The sequence below is a fragment of the Dendrobates tinctorius genome, unplaced genomic scaffold (genome assembly GCF_039654945.1).
Source record: "Dendrobates tinctorius isolate UK_male_01 unplaced genomic scaffold, ASM3965494v1 ptg000250l, whole genome shotgun sequence".
NCBI classification, from domain to species: Eukaryota; Metazoa; Chordata; class Amphibia; order Anura; family Dendrobatidae; genus Dendrobates; species Dendrobates tinctorius.
The window spans coordinates 36,082,507-36,101,354 of NW_027361917.1; the positions used below are offsets into that span (position 1 = coordinate 36,082,507).

An 18,848-nucleotide genomic window follows, 5' to 3' on the forward strand; every position below is an offset into this window, starting at 1 on the left:
GACATGTGTGTATAAGGGCGTGCTGTGTACATGTGTGTATAAGGATGGGCAGTGGACATGTGTGTATAAGAGTGTGCTGTGGACATGTGTGAATAAGGGCATGCTGTGGATATGTGTGTATAAGGGAGTGCTGTGGACATGTGTGTATAAGGGCGTGCTGTGGACATGTGTGTATAAGGGCGTGCTGTGGACATGTGTATATAAGGACGGGCTGTGCACATGTGTGTATAAGGACGGGCTGTTCACATGTGTGTATAAGGGAGTGCTGTGTACATGTGTGTATAAGGGAGTGCTGTGGACATGTGTGTATAAGGGCGTGCTGTGGACATGTGTGTATAAGGGCGTGCTGTGGACATGTGTATATAAGGACGGGCTGTGCACATGTGTGTATAAGGACGGGCTGTTCACATGTGTGTATAAGGGAGTGCTGTGTACATGTGTGTATAAGGGAGTGCTGTGGACATGTGTGTATAAGGGAGTGCTGTGGACATGTGTGTATAAGGGAGTGCTGTGGACATGTGTGTATAAGGGAGTGCTGTGGACATGTGTGTATAAGGGAGTGCTGTAGACATGTGTGTATAAGGGCGTGCTGTGGACATGTGTGTATAAGGGAGTGCTGTGGACATGTGTGTATGAGTGCGTGCTGTGTACATGTGTGTATAAGGGCGTGCTGTGTACATGTCTGTATAAGGGCGTGCTGTGTACATGTGTGTATAAGGGCATGCTGTGTACATGTGCTGTTTACATGTGTGTATAAGGGCTTGTTGTGTACATGTGTGTATAAGGGAGTGCTGTGGACATGTGTGTATAAGGGAGTGCTGTGGACATGTGTGTATAAGGGAGTGCTGTAGACATGTGTGTATAAGGGCGTGCTGTGGACATGTGTGTATAAGGGAGTGCTGTGGACATGTGTGTATGAGTGCGTGCTGTGTACATGTCTGTATAAGGGCGTGCTGTGTACATGTGTGTATAAGGGCATGCTGTGTACATGTGCTGTGTACATGTGTGTATAAGGGCTTGTTGTGTACATGTGTGTATAAGGGCGTGCTGTGTACATGTGTGTATAAGGGCGTGCTGTGTACATGTGTGTATAAGGGTGTGCTGTGGACATGTGTGTATAAGGGTGTGCTGTGTATATGTGTGTATAAGGGTGTGCTGTGTACATGTGTGTATAAATGTATGCTGTGTACATGTGTGTATAATGGAGTGCTGTGTACATGTGTGTATAAGGGTGTGCTGTGTACATGTGTGTATAAGGGTGTGCTGTGTACATGTGTGTATAAGGGTGTGCTGTGGACATGTGTGTATGAGTGCGTGCTGTGTACATGTGTGTATAAGGGCGTGCTGTGTACATGTGTGTATAAGGGTGTGCTGTGGACATGTGTGTATGAGTGCGTGCTGTGTACATGTGTGTATAAGGGCGTGCTGTGTATATGTCTGTATAAGGGAGTGCTGTGTACATGAGTGTATAAGGGTGTGCTGTAGACATGTGTGTATGAGTTTGTGCTGTGTACATGTGTGTATAAGGGCGTGCTGTGTATATGTCTGTATAAGGGTGTGCTATGGACATGTGTGTATAAAGTGTGCTGTGTACATGTGTGTATAAGAGTGTGCTGTGGACATGTGTGTATAAGGGCATGCTGTGTACATGTGCTGTGTACATGTGTGTATAAGGGCGTGCTGTGGACATATGTGTATAAGGACGGGCTGTGGACATGTGTGTATAAGGGAGTGCTGTGTACATGTGTGTATAAGGGTGTGCTGTAGACATGTGTGTATGAGTTTGTGCTGTGTACATGTGTGTATAAGGGCGTGCTGTGTATATGTCTGTATAAGGGTGTGCTATGGACATGTGTGTATAAAGTGTGCTGTGTACATGTGTGTATAAGAGTGTGCTGTGGACATATGTGTATAAGGGCATGCTGTGTACATGTGCTGTGTACATGTGTGTATAAGGGCGTGCTGTGGACATATGTGTATAAGGGCGTGCTGTGTATATGTCTGTATAAGGGAGTGCTGTGTACATGTGTGTATAAGGGTGTGCTGTAGACATGTGTGTATGAGTTTGTGCTGTGTACATGTGTGTATAAGGGCGTGCTGTGTATATGTCTGTATAAGGGTGTGCTATGGACATGTGTGTATAAAGTGTGCTGTGTACATGTGTGTATAAGAGTGTGCTGTGGACATGTGTGTATAAGGGCATGCTGTGTACATGTGCTGTGTACATGTGTGTATAAGGGAGTGCTGTGGACATATGTGTATAAGGACGGGCTGTGGACATGTGTGTATAAGGGCGGGCTGTGGACATGTGTGTATAAGGGCGTGCTGTGTACATGTGTGTATAAGGATGGGCAGTGGACATGTGTGTATAAGAGTGTGCTGTGGACATGTGTGAATAAGGGCGTGCTGTGGATATGTGTGTATAAGGGAGTGCTGTGTACATGTGTGTATAAGGGTGTGCTGTGTACATGTGTGTATAAGGGTGTGCTGTGGACATGTGTGTATGAGTGCGTGCTGTGTACATGTGTGTATAAGGGCGTGCTGTGTACATGTGTGTATAAGGGTGTGCTGTGGACATGTGTGTATTAGTGCGTGCTGTGTACATGTGTGTATAAGGGCGTGCTGTGTATATGTCTGTATAAGGGAGTGCTGTGTACATGTGTGTATAAGGGTGTGCTGTAGACATGTGTGTATGAGTTTGTGCTGTGTACATGTGTGTATAAGGGCGTGCTGTGTATATGTCTGTATAAGGGTGTGCTATGGACATGTGTGTATAAAGTGTGCTGTGTACATGTGTGTATAAGAGTGTGCTGTGGACATGTGTGTATAAGGGCGTGCTGTGGACATGTGTGTATAAGGGCATGCTGTGTACATGTGCTGTGTACATGTGTGTATAAGGGCGTGCTGTGGACATATGTGTATAAGGACGGGCTGTGGACATGTGTGTATAAGGGAGTGCTGTGTACATGTGTGTATAAGGGTGTGCTGTAGACATGTGTGTATGAGTTTGTGCTGTGTACATGTGTGTATAAGGGCGTGCTGTGTATATGTCTGTATAAGGGTGTGCTATGGACATGTGTGTATAAAGTGTGCTGTGTACATGTGTGTATAAGAGTGTGCTGTGGACATGTGTGTATAAGGGCATGCTGTGTACATGTGCTGTGTACATGTGTATATAAGGGCGTGCTGTGGACATATGTGTATAAGGGCGTGCTGTGTATATGTCTGTATAAGGGAGTGCTGTGTACATGTGTGTATAAGGGTGTGCTGTAGACATGTGTGTATGAGTTTGTGCTGTGTACATGTGTGTATAAGGGCGTGCTGTGTATATGTCTGTATAAGGGTGTGCTATGGACATGTGTGTATAAAGTGTGCTGTGTACATGTGTGTATAAGAGTGTGCTGTGGACAGGTGTGTATAAGGGCATGCTGTGTACATGTGTGTATAAGGGCGTGCTGTGGACATATGTGTATAAGGACGGGCTGTGGACATGTGTGTATAAGGGCGTGCTGTGGACATGTGTGTATAAGGGCGTGCTGTGTACATGTGTGTATAAGGATGGGCAGTGGACATGTGTGTATAAGAGTGTGCTGTGGACATGTGTGAATAAGGGCGTGCTGTGGATATGTGTGTATAAGGGAGTGCTGTGTACATGTGTGTATAAGGGTGTGCTGTGTACATGTGTGTATAAGGGTGTGCTGTGGACATGTGTGTATGAGTGCGTGCTGTGTACATGTGTGTATAAGGGCGTGCTGTGTACATGTGTGTATAAGGGTGTGCTGTGGACATGTGTGTATGAGTGCGTGCTGTGTACATGTGTGTATAAGGGCGAGCTGTGTATATGTCTGTATAAGGGAGTGCTGTGTACATGTGTGTATAAGGGTGTGCTGTAGACATGTGTGTATGAGTTTGTGCTGTGTACATGTGTGTATAAGGGCGTGCTGTGTATATGTCTGTATAAGGGTGTGCTATGGACATGTGTGTATAAAGTGTGCTGTGTACATGTGTGTATAAGAGTGTGCTGTGGACATGTGTGTATAAGGGCGTGCTGTGGACATGTGTGTATAAGGGCATGCTGTGTACATGTGCTGTGTACATGTGTGTATAAGGGCGTGCTGTGGACATATGTGTATAAGGACGGGCTGTGGACATGTGTGTATAAGGGCGGGCTGTGGACATGTGTGTATAAGGGCGTGCTGTGTACATGTGTGTATAAGGATGGGCAGTGGACATGTGTGTATAAGAGTGTGCTGTGGACATGTGTGAATAAGGGCATGCTGTGGATATGTGTGTATAAGGGAGTGCTGTGGACATGTGTGTATAAGGGTGTGCTGTAGACATGTGTGTATGAGTTTGTGCTGTGTACATGTGTGTATAAGGGCGTGCTGTGTATATGTCTGTATAAGGGTGTGCTATGGACATGTGTGTATAAGGGAGTGCTGTGGACATGTGTGTATAAGGGAGTGCTGTGGACATGTGTGTATAAGGGAGTGCTGTAGACATGTGTGTATAAGGGCGTGCTGTGGACATGTGTGTATAAGGGAGTGCTGTGGACATGTGTGTATGAGTGCGTGCTGTGTACATGTGTGTATAAGGGCGTGCTGTGTACATGTCTGTATAAGGGCGTGCTGTGTACATGTGTGTATAAGGGCATGCTGTGTACATGTGCTGTGTACATGTGTGTATAAGGGCTTGTTGTGTACATGTGTGTATAAGGGAGTGCTGTGGACATGTGTGTATAAGGGAGTGCTGTGGACATGTGTGTATAAGGGAGTGCTGAAGACATGTGTGTATAAGGGCGTGCTGTGGACATGTGTGTATAAGGGAGTGCTGTGGACATGTGTGTATGAGTGCGTGCTGTGTACATGTCTGTATAAGGGCGTGCTGTGTACATGTGTGTATAAGGGCATGCTGTGTACATGTGCTGTGTACATGTGTGTATAAGGGCTTGTTGTGTACATGTGTGTATAAGGGCGTGCTGTGTACATGTGTGTATAAGGGCGTGCTGTGTACATGTGTGTATAAGGGTGTGCTGTGGACATGTGTGTATAAGGGTGTGCTGTGTATATGTGTGTATAAGGGCGTGCTGTGTACATGTGTGTATAAATGTATGCTGTGTACATGTGTGTATAATGGAGTGCTGTGTACATGTGTGTATAAGGGTGTGCTGTGTACATGTGTGTATAAGGATGTGCTGTGTACATGTGTGTATAAGGGTGTGCTGTGGACATATGTGTATGAGTGCGTGCTGTGTACATGTGTGTATAAGGGCGTGCTGTGTACATGTGTGTATAAGGGTGTGCTGTGGACATGTGTGTATGAGTGCGTGCTGTGTACATGTGTGTATAAGGGCGTGCTGTGTATATGTCTGTATAAGGGAGTGCTGTGTACATGTGTGTATAAGGGTGTGCTGTAGACATGTGTGTATGAGTTTGTGCTGTGTACATGTGTGTATAAGGGCGTGCTGTGTATATGTCTGTATAAGGGTGTGCTATGGACATGTGTGTATAAAGTGTGCTGTGTACATGTGTGTATAAGAGTGTGCTGTGGACATGTGTGTATAAGGGCATGCTGTGTACATGTGCTGTGTACATGTGTGTATAAGGGCGTGCTGTGGACATATGTGTATAAGGACGGGCTGTGGACATGTGTGTATAAGGGAGTGCTGTGTACATGTGTGTATAAGGGCGTGCTGTGTATATGTCTGTATAAGGGTGTGCTATGGACATGTGTGTATAAAGTGTGCTGTGTACATGTGTGTATAAGAGTGTGCTGTGGACATGTGTGTATAAGGGCATGCTGTGTACATGTGCTGTGTACATGTGTGTATAAGGGCGTGCTGTGGACATATGTGTATAAGGACGGGCTGTGGACATGTGTGTATAAGGGCGGGCTGTGGACATGTGTGTATAAGGGCGTGCTGTGTACATGTGTGTATAAGGATGGGCAGTGGACATGTGTGTATAAGAGTGTGCTGTGGACATGTGTGAATAAGGGCGTGCTGTGGATATGTGTGTATAAGGGAGTGCTGTGTACATGTGTGTATAAGGGTGTGCTGTGTACATGTGTGTATAAGGGTGTGCTGTGGACATGTGTGTATAAGGACGGGCTGTGGACATGTGTGTATAAGGGCGTGCTGTGGACATGTGTGTATAAGGGCGTGCTGTGTACATGTGTGTATAAGGGAGTGCTGTGGACATGTGTGTATAAGGGCGTGCTGTGGACATGTGTGTATAAGGGAGTGCTGTGGACATGTGTGTATAAGGGCGTGCTGTGGACATGTGTGTATAAGGGAGTGCTGTGGACATGTGTGTATAAGGGCGTGCTGTGGACATGTGTGTATAAGGGCGTGCTGTGTACATGTGTGTATAAGGGAGTGCTGTGGACATGTGTGTATAAGGGCGTGCTGTGGACATGTGTGTATAAGGGAGTGCTGTGGACATGTGTGTATAAGGGCGTGCTGTGGACATGTGTGTATAAGGGCGTGCTGTGGACATGTGTGTATAAGGGCGTGCTGTGGACATGTGTGTATAAGGGCGTGCTGTGGACATGTGTATATGTTTATATATGTGATTGCATTTTGCAATATTATAAACTTGTATGTATGTAATAGTGTATGTAGATGGCCGAGAATGGAGACACAGTGGTTGCTGTCTGGCCTTCAATTAAAGACGTGATAATCGGTCTGATGTTGGATCGCAATGCACAGACTGATCGCACATGTGACCCGAGCATTACAGCTTCATAAATATACATGCAGCAGTCATGCTCTGGTCAGGAAATGTGTGGCCAGACTGTGCTTTGCAATCTGACACGAGACTGATCATCACCAACGTCTGAAAGAGCCCTAATCGTGCCCCCAGTGTTTTCTATGAAATTAGGGAAATCTTACGTACTTCTGGTCCGAGGCCACTCATCTGTTCCAATTTCTGTGTCCCCAAAAATCCATAACATTTCTGATGTCCCAGGAGCACTGCAGCCTTACAGTGTCTAACAGGAAAATGAAGGCTGCAGACCATCAGTAGCCTCTGACAGGATCTTAAGGAAAGGGCGATTTATCATTTTTGCGCTTTTGTTTTTTTCTCTCCCTATTATTCCAAGAGCCATACATTTTTTATTTTTCCATCCACATAGCCGTGTGAAGGTCTTTTTTTTGCTGGACGAGTTGTACATTTGAATGAAACCATCCATTTTATCATGTGATGCACTGGAAAAGGGGCAAAAAACTCAAAGTGCGTCAAAATAAAAAAAAGAGCAATTCAACAATTGTTTTTTGTTATTTTTTTATATACAGTATTCATTTTACCATAAAAATTACCTGGCAGTGTGATTCTCCAGGTCAGCGCAAATATGCAGATAAACATATACAGCTTTCGTTTTAAGTGGTGAAAAAAAAATTCAGAAATTGGTAAAAAAAAAAAAAAAAATTGCTTGTGTGGTTATTTTCCAAGAGCCTTAACTTTTTCAATTTTCGGGATATGGAGCTGTGTGAGAGCTCGTTTTGGTGCCCTGAGCAGACGTTTTGTATTGATACCATTTTGGTGTAGATACGATGTTTTGATCACCTATTATTACATCTTTTTGTGTTGCGGCTGCCAAAAAATTGTTATTCTGGCATTTTGATTTTTTTCTCATTATGCCATTTACTGATTCGATTACTTTATTTTATATTTTGACAGATAAGACTCTTACAAAATGCAGCGATGTGCAATATGTTTATTTTTTATTTCTTAATTTTTAATGGGGGAAAAGAGGGGTGGATTTCAACTTTTATATTTTTTAAAATATTTATTTTTTACTCTTCACTGTATTTGTTAATCCCCTTTGGGGACTTGAACCTGCAATTGTCTGATCGCTTGTGCTATACACAGTAATGTCACAGTATTGCTGATTGTAGTAAAAATATATGGTCACCTATGAATGCCAGCGACAAACTGAGATTCACCAAAGTAACATGATGACATGCACAAGAATCTTCAGCAGACCCCTGACCAACATGCCAATCCATCAGCATCCACAATCGTGTCACTTGCGTGCCCATGAGCACTTAGAACAGTGCGCAACCTATCAGTGTGCTGTAAGTGCCGCTGTCACAGATTGACAGCGGCATTTAACAGATTAACAGCCATGGGTGGAGCTCCACTCCACCCACAGCTGTTAGAGGTAGATGATGGCTATCTATCACGGTTACTGCTATATATCATTACATTGTTAACAATGACATTACTTTATAAAAAGATTGAAGACCTGCCTTGTGCCAAGTTACTTGACTAATAGTTACACTGGCATACAGACCGAGCAGGTTTACTGACAATTCCTAAAGCCGTTCTTAATGATAGATATCCAGCCAACATATTTAGTGGTATTTTTATTCCTGCTACATTCCTAAGAATTTTATAACTCTGCTAGTGAATGCACGTCCTCAGATTACCTGGATGTAACTGAACTGCCTATTTACTTCAATTTAGGATAAAGACCGGATCCAGAGTGAAAGCAAAAGCAAACAATACCCTGTCTGGCAGTGGCCAGAGTTATTCCAACATGCTCCAAATTTTTACGCAACAATCACATACTTTATGGTTTCATCACAAACCGACACTGAAATGCTTCCCACTATCCAGAGTGAGAAATCTGCAGAGGTAAAGTAATTCTTACGAAATCTTTCAAAAAGTCAACAAAAAGCTTTAAGGAGTGTACGGCATGACTTTATGGATGGTGGACCACAGAACATTCCGTGATGGACAATCTGCAATTGTGTGTACTTGGGCTTGGTATTATTAGTGATAACGGATGCGCCAGTCAAGTCTGGTACAACTACTGAACTACGTAGCATATCCTGGATGACCACATTTACTCAATTGGAGCTTCACTGTATGGATCTTAGAGTGCAGCATCAAATTAACAAATTACGTTTCCCACTGATCAGTCTCAGTATTGATTTCACTATTGAATGGGAAAATCAAGTAGTCTGAGACAAGACATGATCAGCAGTGCTAGACTAGCCGTGGCCAGTTCTTATGTCTTGTGAAATTGCGGAAAAACCAGGGCTGTAGAGTCGGAATCAGAGCCCATTTTGGTGGAGTCAGAGACATGGAAATTGGGGAATCGGAGTTGAAGGTTTGGCTTACTGTCTCCACAGCCCTGACAGCGCTGTGGAGTCGGAGCCCATTTTGGTGGAGTCGGTGTCATGGAAATTGAGGAGTTGGAGGTATAGCTTACCGACTCCACAGCCCTGGGGAACACATCAAGCAAAAAGAGATGCCATTTGTGCAAACTCGCTGATGAAGGAGGTTGGAAGAGGATGTGAAGAACCATTCTGATGGATAGGTGGTGCCCAGTTAAACAAATGCAGTCTAGTACAATGCCGGTACTCCAAATGGGTTTCCTCCGGGTTCTCAGGTTTCCTCTCACACTCCAAAGACATACTGAGGGGAATCTAGATTGTGAGCCCCAATGGGGACAGCGATGATAAAGTCTGTAAAGTACTGTGGAATATGATGGCGTTATAGAAGTGAGTAAAGTAAATAATTTTTCCATACACAACAGTGTTATGAGGCTTATTGAAGCACAAATCATTATAGTCTTGTAAGGTAAAAAAAAACCTGAGGCAAAGACTGCCATAAAGAAAATTACAATTACAACCCTAGCAGACCAGAAAAGGTGCACTAGTTAGAATGTGCAACAGTATTAAAACTGTACAGTTACGTTTCGCAAAATGTATTACTTTTTGCTCTTTTTACAGCTATTTTTTAGTATGTAGCGTGAATATATATCTTGTATTACCTGGAAACATAGCCCAGTAAGTGACACATCTTGTAATCAAGGTCTCTTCCACTACATCATGGTGCTCCCGGATTACATAGCGAAAAGCTAGTGACAGATTCCCTTTAACAATGAAAATACATAGCTGCTGCTGATGATGATGATTTTGCTATCGAGCCAATCAGAGCTAAATCTTTTAATAATAATAGTCAACCATTAAGTATTTTCAAAATAACTGTATTTACTATGGGATCTGCAGGACAAATTCATGGAAGATTAGTTATTATTATTATTATTTATTATTATAGCGCCATTTATTCCATGGCGCTTTACATGTAAGGAGGGGTATACATAATAAAAACAAGTACAATAATGTTAAGCAATACAAGTCATAACTGGTACAGGAGGAGAGAGGACCCTGCCCGCGAAGGCTCACAATCTACAAGTTCAAATTTTGTTTTAGGAGTGTAAAAAGTTACCTAACTTACACTATATGGGGAATATTTATTTCAGTGTACAGTCCATGTCAAAACCCCATCAAATTCTTAATGTGAGAATAGGGTCTTATTCACTTAATAGGATCGAAATGAGCAAAATATTGTAACATGCAATATTTATCCAGTAGCCAATATTAGTGTGATAACCTAGCAATGAGAGCATCGAAAACATAAAAAATTGTACACTCATTGGACAAATACTAAATGGCTACTAGATTTGAATTGGTAGATGAAAGTTTTCCTGTAAATTGCTAATGTCAATTACACACTTTACATGTATCACTAGTACAATAAAATTTGTATTATATCTTATCATCAGAGTCGGCTGAATCTCTATCTATGTATGAACCACTTCTTCCCCTCCCTTCTGTCTCCTGGACTCACCATCAAACAGCTCACATCAATATTGGTCAAAGCAAGATGGACTGTCAGCACAATGATGTGTCAGAGTTTTTAAAAGGATATTTAACCTATAAAAAGAGGAGTGGAAGGAGGGGTGAGGAATACTCAGCCCAGTGAAAGACTAGGCACATACAGAATTTGATGATGTTTTCAGGAAATGTATTTCCCTTTGGTGCTGGATTCACAGCCACAAAGCTCAGTACTGCTGCATAATGTACTCTATGCAGGCACTGCCTGTGTATAGTACCTGAAAATTTGTAGGGAACACATGAGAAGAGAAGTCATGTAAAAAAAACATTAAATAGTGTTATTCCTCACGTACACACAACAGCTTATTCTGAAAGATTAACGGAAAAGAGAGGTATGCGCTATTATTAACTAGCTGAAGAGCCCGGCGCTGCCCGGGCATAGTAACTAAGACACCAGAAACGCATTGAGAACGCAAGCATCTATATCTTCTATGCTGGCATTTTAACCTCTACCCTGTATCGATTGAAGTGAATAAAAGAAATTTGTTTTCACTACATCGTGGAGCTGGACAACCTTTTTCCATGTCCGAACCAGAGCGCTGAGTGGAACGGTCCTAACTTCCATACCAGGGATCCCTTTAAGAGAGGCCTGGGGTGAGAATCAGAGCGCTGAGGGATTTACCCTAACTTCCATACCAGAGATCCCTTTAAGAGAGGCCTGGGATCAGTAACAAAGCGCAGAGTGGATTTGCCCTGACTTCCATACCGGGGATCCCTTTAAGAGAGCATGGGGTCAGTACCAGAGCGCTGAGTGGATTTGCCCTGACTTGCATACAGGAGATCCCTTTAAGAGAGCCTGGGGTCAGTACCAGAGCATTTGAAGGCAATTGCCCTGACTTCCATACCGGAGATCCCTTTAAGAGAGGCCTGGGGTGAGAATCAGAGCACGGAGTGGATTTGACCTGACATCCATATTGGGGATCCCTTTAAGAAAGGCCTGGGGTCAGTACCAAAGCGCTGGATGGATTTGCCTTGACTTCCATACTGGAGATCCCTTTGAGAAAGGCCTGGGGTCAGTACCAAAGCACAGAGTGGATTTGCCCTAACTTCATACCAATGATCCCTTTAAGAGACCCTGGGGTCAGAACCGCAGAGCTGAGTGGAACGGTTTTAACTTCCATACCGGGGATCCTTTAAGAGAGGCCTGGGGTCAAAACCAAAGTGCTCTGTGCTCCTTTCTGTGGGGCAGACAATGGCTGGGAGCTTATGTTCCCAGGGATGCTAGATTTCTCCCACCATGTCAGTGTCTGCTGAGGTGTTGTCAAGTGAGAAAACTTGCTCATAGCAACCAATCACAGCTCAGCTTCTTTTAACCAGCTCTGGTGTAATGAGAGATGCTTAGTGATTGGTTGCAAGGAAAACTGTTGCTCATAGCAACCAATCACAACTCAGCTTCTTTTGAACAGCTCTGGCGAAATGAAAGACGCTTCGTGATTGGTTGGTGATACACACATACATACATTCAGTTTTATATACATATAGTTGTGCCGGTTTATTACTGGACAGTAGGTAGAAGCACACATGAGTACATGATTAACATGTAAATCTGATGCAAAAGCAATGCCTCAGTGCAACATGCAAAGCCTCTTTCCTGCAAGTTAAGATTTTATTGCAAATTTAGCCTTAATGTTACCCTTTACATTGTGACATGCCCCCAAATCCTCAAAGCAAAATCCTAAAAATCTGTGAACATAGCTTCATCATTCCACTAGTTACTAATACTGGACAGAAATGTGTATAGACCGGTGATTGAAACAAATGATGATTACAGTCTACCAGTACAGGAGGCAGCGCCGAGCAGAGAAATAACCTCCATCCACATCCATCTATACTGTCAGCATTAGCTAATTGAGCCTAAAGATTATTCCTCTGTACCACACATGTAATGACAATGCCTCAGAAATTCCGCCTGTCACATCTCTGAAAATAATATGATTACATTCAATAATTACAGGGAGGAATCATTTGTTTCCACTGTAAGTAAGACAAAGAGCGTCTGACTTGTACATGCAGAGACAGTGAGCAGTAATGCATAGACGCTGGCACTAAGCTGACGAAAAAAGGACTTGGAAACAAATCTCAGAACAATGTAACGCTTTCAAAGCGCACTGGACCCAAGCCAAGTCTTTCTAATATACGATCTACAGAACAGAGCAATGAATAGGCATTATATTATTATACACAGACCCCAGCTCGCTTGCCAGGAATGATATGTCCAGACAAAACAAAATACTTACAGAAAATTAAAAACAGGGTGTGGGGCGGCGCATGATGGACATCCGCTAAACAATACAGAATTACAATCCAAAATCAATACCTGCAAGATAAATATTAGGTGCAGGCAGTAATTCGAGGCAAGGAAAGAGGCATGCCAAACTAGAGGCCACAATCCGTAGGGATGTGCTGCGCACCACCGCTTATCGATGATAATCGCGTGTTTTCATTTAAGAAAATTCCTATTACCCTATAAATTCCGATTGTATCTGTCCTCCTGCAGGAAGGTCAATGTTGTCTCTGGGCTACATCTACAGCTCTGCTTATTGAATTCTCTTTATGAACCAGAGCAGGATAACTAGAATGACAACTGTCAATGATCACATACAGAGTAGTAGAAGATGTGCAACTACACAATTGTTTACATGGCATCATTTAATGCGAACCTGCCAGCAGGATTTTGCCAAGTAAACTACAGACACTGCCATGTTGCCACTGATTAAAATGATACATGAGGTGAAGAAATTTGTCTTGTAGTTCTTGTGTAATCAGTGTTACAAGTTTTCAGTTAATGAGATGCTCAGGCTCCGGGGTGGGACAGTAGACAGGTTCTTATCTTCCTGCTGTAGGCCGGAAAGACCAAAGTAAGACCAAGGAAAGACCTGCCCACAGGCCGCCCCGAACCACAAACATGTTCCTCATCATAGAGGCAGAGACAGACTGTTTGTGCTTTGGGGCGGACTGTGGGCAGGTCTTTGCTTGACTTTGCCTACAGTCACCGCCCGGAGCACGGGCATCTCATTAACTGAAAACTTGTAACACTGATTACACAAGAACCACAAGATGGATTTCTTCAACCCATGCATCATTTTAATCAGTATTACAGCGGCATCCTGACAGTGTCTGTAGTTTACTTAGAAAAATCCAGGCTCGCTTTAATGTCTGTGAAAACCTGGTTAACAAACCGTATGGTCACTGCAAAGGCTGTCATTAGTTGCTGTCAGCCAGTATTAGATAACTTGTTTAGAGGCTAAGGGTGGCCCTACACATTATATACCTCTGCGAGCAGTCAGCCGACAGCCATCTCTTTTGAGTCCCCGATGTACATGCACTCTTGATAGCGCAGGTATGTGTTCTGCATGGAGAATGGGGCGGAAGTAACCCACTTCTACAAACCTTTGGTGGCGGTTTATCTCACATTAGGCTAGAAAGATTGGGCATGTTATATGCCTTCTGTCTGAAACTTTCCGCCACCTAACATCTGACGTTTGGGAAGAATTAGGAGGCCCCCGTATTCAATAGATGGTTGTCTAAACCCTTCAAAATTGACAGGCATTAAAGGGTTATTTTCATGATCATTATTCAGGAGGACTTCATTTCCCTGCTCGCAGAATGTTGTACCCTCTGGTGCTTCAAGCACGTACAGCTTAGATTTTGCAGCATTAGAAGAGCATAGGGGCACTGAAGCTCGCCGGATCCAGCAACCAGTCAACTTCAGAGCAGAACTTACAAGCTCTATAGCAAAGAGCTTGTAATTGTTGCCTCCTTCCTTGCTTCGGCCATGACTGATAGTTGCATAAGTGGGTGGTAACTGAGGTAATAAGCAGGAAACTATAAAATTAAAAATCCCTATGTTCGTGACAACCTAGTCTTTTTTTTTACCAAAATTGGAAAAACATTGTCCCCTTTACACAGTTTGTTTAAAAAACAAAACTAAAAAACTCTGCTTTATCCACCCTCCCCAGGTCTCCACCCCAGGTCTAGCACTGAGTCTCCATCACTGTTTCTGGTGTCTTTTCTTGTCTGCAGCGCTGTCATTACAACAGCTCTGAACGGTTCGTGCCGTCAACTCATGTAGAGCTGCTGGGCTATTGTTGTTGGCTGCAGTGCTCTCGAAGTGACGTCAGCGCTGCTGACAATAGCAGTCACCGCGAATGGCGTCAGAGATTCGGCGCTGGACTCGGGCGAGTAAAGCACAGTTTATTTCTTTTTTCTACACAAACTGCAACCAGAGGAATGGTGCTTTCAGAAACCAGAAAACCCCCTCAATAAGAAGTAAATTGCAAAGTTGCTTGCAGCTCTTACCATATATCAAGATGAGACAACCTCTGTAATTTAGCTGAACTTCAAAAGTATATACAAAAGATCAACCTTTTCTTAGAAAAGGACCTTTAAAAAAACATGTTAACGTTTATAAATATAATTTAGCTACAATAAAAAGTTGAGCAAAACATACATTGAGTTCAAAGCGGCTGTGATTGAACGATGCTGTGGAACTTTGGGGGTTTATGTGTTTTTACCCTACAGGCTGCAATGGGGAGTCTGAAAAAATGCATGAAAAATATGCAGTTGTAGAATCACATCATTTCTGCATTAAAAAATGCATTAAAAACGCAACACAAACACATAAAATATAAGGGAAACAACAACAAAAAGGCATTTAAAACTGAAATAATCAGAGCACAGTGCTATTACCAGGGCCGGCATTAGGGGTAGAGACTCAGATTCCAGTGATGTGTCACTTACTGGGCTGCTTGCTGTGTGATAAAATCACTGTTTTATCAGCAGGAGATCTAGTGTGGTCTATGCGGTCTTCCATTTTCATGTACTTTGTATACCTCCCCCAACTGCTAACTGGCAGCTTCCTGCCTATGCACAAAGTATACAGAAAGCTGGGAGTGGAGTTATACAAAGCTCAGCATTCAGAGAGCTGATCGATCTGCAGCAGACAAAACAGTGATTTTATCAAAACTGCTCATTGACACATCGCTAGATTCAGAGTCTATGCCCCTACATCATGCTGCTCTCAGGTGGGACAGCAAATACCTGGTGACAGATTCCCAGTTAAATGTGTTGTCTGGGCTTTTCACATAATCTCAGTACATATCTGGGCTGCAGAATTATGACAATAAGTAATTTACTCTCTGTCACCAGTTTGCACGGTTTTCTAGATATTCTGAACAGAACGTCCAAGGAGGGGGGGGTGTTATGGCATTGAAATGAGAACTAGTCGTAACCTCCTACTCTACTCCAAACATGCCCTCTATAGCAACAACCCCACCCTCCATAGCTACAGGCCCTCCCCGTCCACATGAAGCAGCCCTCATCACGCAGTAATGAATTCTTCCCCTCCAGCAGCATCACTGCAGAGAGCTGCTCCTCCCCCAGACACACACTGAACAGTTATCTATGGAAAGTGAAACTAGTGAGGAGGGAAAATCGTCCGGTATTATGGGCCACTCCATGATTACAATACATAACTCATTATCAGTAATTCCTTCCCTCACTGTCCCAGGCGGCGGGCAGCAGTGAGAACAGACTGTGTGATGGCCAGTGATGGGGGTCTGCAGCTTCTAATCTGCACAGGGGATCGCAGTCACTGATGTAATCTGTTGTGTGACAAAGTCTCTGCTGTGTGAATGAGACAGCTCTGTGTCACTGATGTCTTCAACCAGAAGCAGATTTGGTGCAGTGTATGTGTGAAGCTCCACCAAACTCCCAGCAGGCTCCAGTGACCAGCACCACCCACTGCCCACTCATTGGCAGTAAACTGCACCAGCACTCATCTTTATCATTATTACAGCATTGGAAAGAACACAGCAGTGATCCTGTATTTGTGAAAGCAGCACAATACATACATACACCCCCCAACACTTCACACTGTTACAGCTGCTGATTGGACAGGCTGCTCCCATCAGTATTTGTGTCATTAGAGACACAGTGCTCAAACATACACTGCACCAAATCTGCTGCTGTGTGAAGACATCAGTGACACAGAGCTGTCTCATTCACACAGCAGAGGCTTTGTCACACAACAGATTATATCAGTGACTGCCATCCCCTGTGCAGATTAGAAGCTGCAGACCCCCATCACTGGCCATCACACAGTCTGTTCTCACTGCTGCCAGCAGCCTGGGACAGTGAGGGAAGGAATTACTGATAATGAGTTATGTATTGTAATCATGGAGTGGCCCAGAATACAGGACGATTTTCCTTCCTCACTAGTTTCACTTTCCATAGATTTCAGTGTGTGTCTGGGGGAGGAGCAGCTGCTCTCTGCACTGAGGCTGCTAGAGGGGGAGGATTTGTTACTGTGTGATGAGGGCTTCTTCATGTGGACCGGGAGGGCCTGTAGCTATGGAGGGTGGGGTTGTTGCTATAGAGGGCAGGTTTGGAGTCGAGTAGGAGGTTACTAGTTCTCATTTCAATGCCATAACACCCCCCCCCCTTGGACGTTCTGTTCAGAATATCTAGAAAAGCGTGCAAACTAGTGACAGAAAGTAAATTACTTATTGTCATAATTCTGCAGCCCAGATATCTACTGAGATTATGTGAAAAGCCCGGACAACCCCTTTAAGGAAAGGGGCAAAAAGTACTGCTGAAGGTCTATAGCCAGGCATGACTATATAACAGCCATATGTAATAGAGGATCGCTCTTACCTGCGTTTGCAGCATTGCACGTTCCACGCGTCTGGAACTTCCCTTCTCTAATTTGGTCCTCAGTATTAATGCAGATGTCTGGATGGCCCAAAATTTGGGTTGAGAAAGCAAACACTGAAATCAAAGAAGATAATTACAAGTATGATACTGACTAAATAGAGAGCGATTAAACACAAATTATGCTCATATATGACACTACACTTAGTTTCAGATTTTATTGAGCGTATAGAATTTTGTGCAAACTAAATTATTAATCAGCCAATAAATACAATGCAAAAAACCCCAGAAAATATATAAAATAAGCACTGCATGGAATAAAATAATCAGCATGAATTGTGCATAGAGTCCTTATTATAAGACATGTTCACTATAAGCTGACATCAGGGTGCAAAGGGTGCAGTAGTCATTGCACGGAGGAATGCTCATTGTAGCTGCCGTGTACTCCGCCTACGGCCGGTGTGAACTACAGCCACAAACATGAGCATGATCGAGACTGAGAACAGAAACATGGAGGCTGAAGCTGTTAGATCTCATCATTAGACCTGCTTTTGGAATGGGATGTGCAGCTGCAAACATGGGTCTGGTAATGGCATCTGGTTATTCAGGCAGAAAACACAATGGTGATGAAATGGTTAACATCCAATACACGAAAAAGGCTATGTAGCTTTAAAACTGACCGACTGAGTCAGGAATGTAATTTATTGGCTTTCCGTTTATCGGACTCATCTGTGGGCAGGGAATGTTGGCAGCTCTTGGGTTCCTGTTCGGTGGGTGTATTCGGCTCGGGATATCCACTGCCCTTCCCAGGCTATCAACAGCTTTTTACTACAGAAATTCCCATGGGACAAAAAAGTCATCTACTAACACAACATCATTTTACGCTCACAAGAAAAAGAAAATGTTCAACGCATAAAACTAGAAAGTGACATCAGTTTCAGAGTACCGAGATGCAATTCAGTAATGGGCACAGATAGGAAAGATGGAAGAAAGGCATCAATCCGGAGGCATCACTCAGGGCTCCGGTCCCCATGTAATAACTGCAACTGCAAATCTGAATGGGAAAAGCCTAATCCAACTCAAAAGTGGTGGTCTTTCACTAAGAGCCATTTTTATTTGTCCTTCTAAGACGATTTCAAAATCTGGAAAAGGAATGAAAGGGATCGTCCGACGACAACTAAGCTTTTCTTGGGCTATGTGCACACGTATGCAGATAATTTCTGCGTCCCCAGACACACAGAAAATAGCCAGAAATGCGGAATTTACCTAAAAATTAAAGAGCATGCTGCTTTTTTTTGCGGAAAAAAACGCATCAATATGCACAAAAAGTGCAAAATGCATTAAAACGAATGGGAAGCTTCTTTTAAGCATTTTTTTGTGCAGATTTTTTGGTAAATCCGTGAAAAAAACGCAACGTGTGAACACAGCCTTCGAGATGTACACATTTGATACTGAATTAACAAGAAAGACTAAACTCCAAAAACACTATTTATTAAAATGGCTTGTA

The 18,848-nt window shown here is 43.4% G+C and overlaps 1 protein-coding gene across 2 annotated transcripts in view; it reads right to left on the reverse strand.

Annotated features, from left to right (window-relative positions):
• Positions 1-18,848, reverse strand: part of TTC27 (tetratricopeptide repeat domain 27) — a 635,517-nt gene that overhangs the window by 233,267 nt on the left and 383,402 nt on the right. For both annotated transcript variants that reach the window (XM_073557610.1, XM_073557609.1), the window contains one exon: positions 17,345-17,458. In XM_073557610.1, coding sequence (XP_073413711.1) covers positions 17,345-17,458 — 114 coding nt within the window. The remainder of the gene's footprint in view (positions 1-17,344; positions 17,459-18,848) is intronic.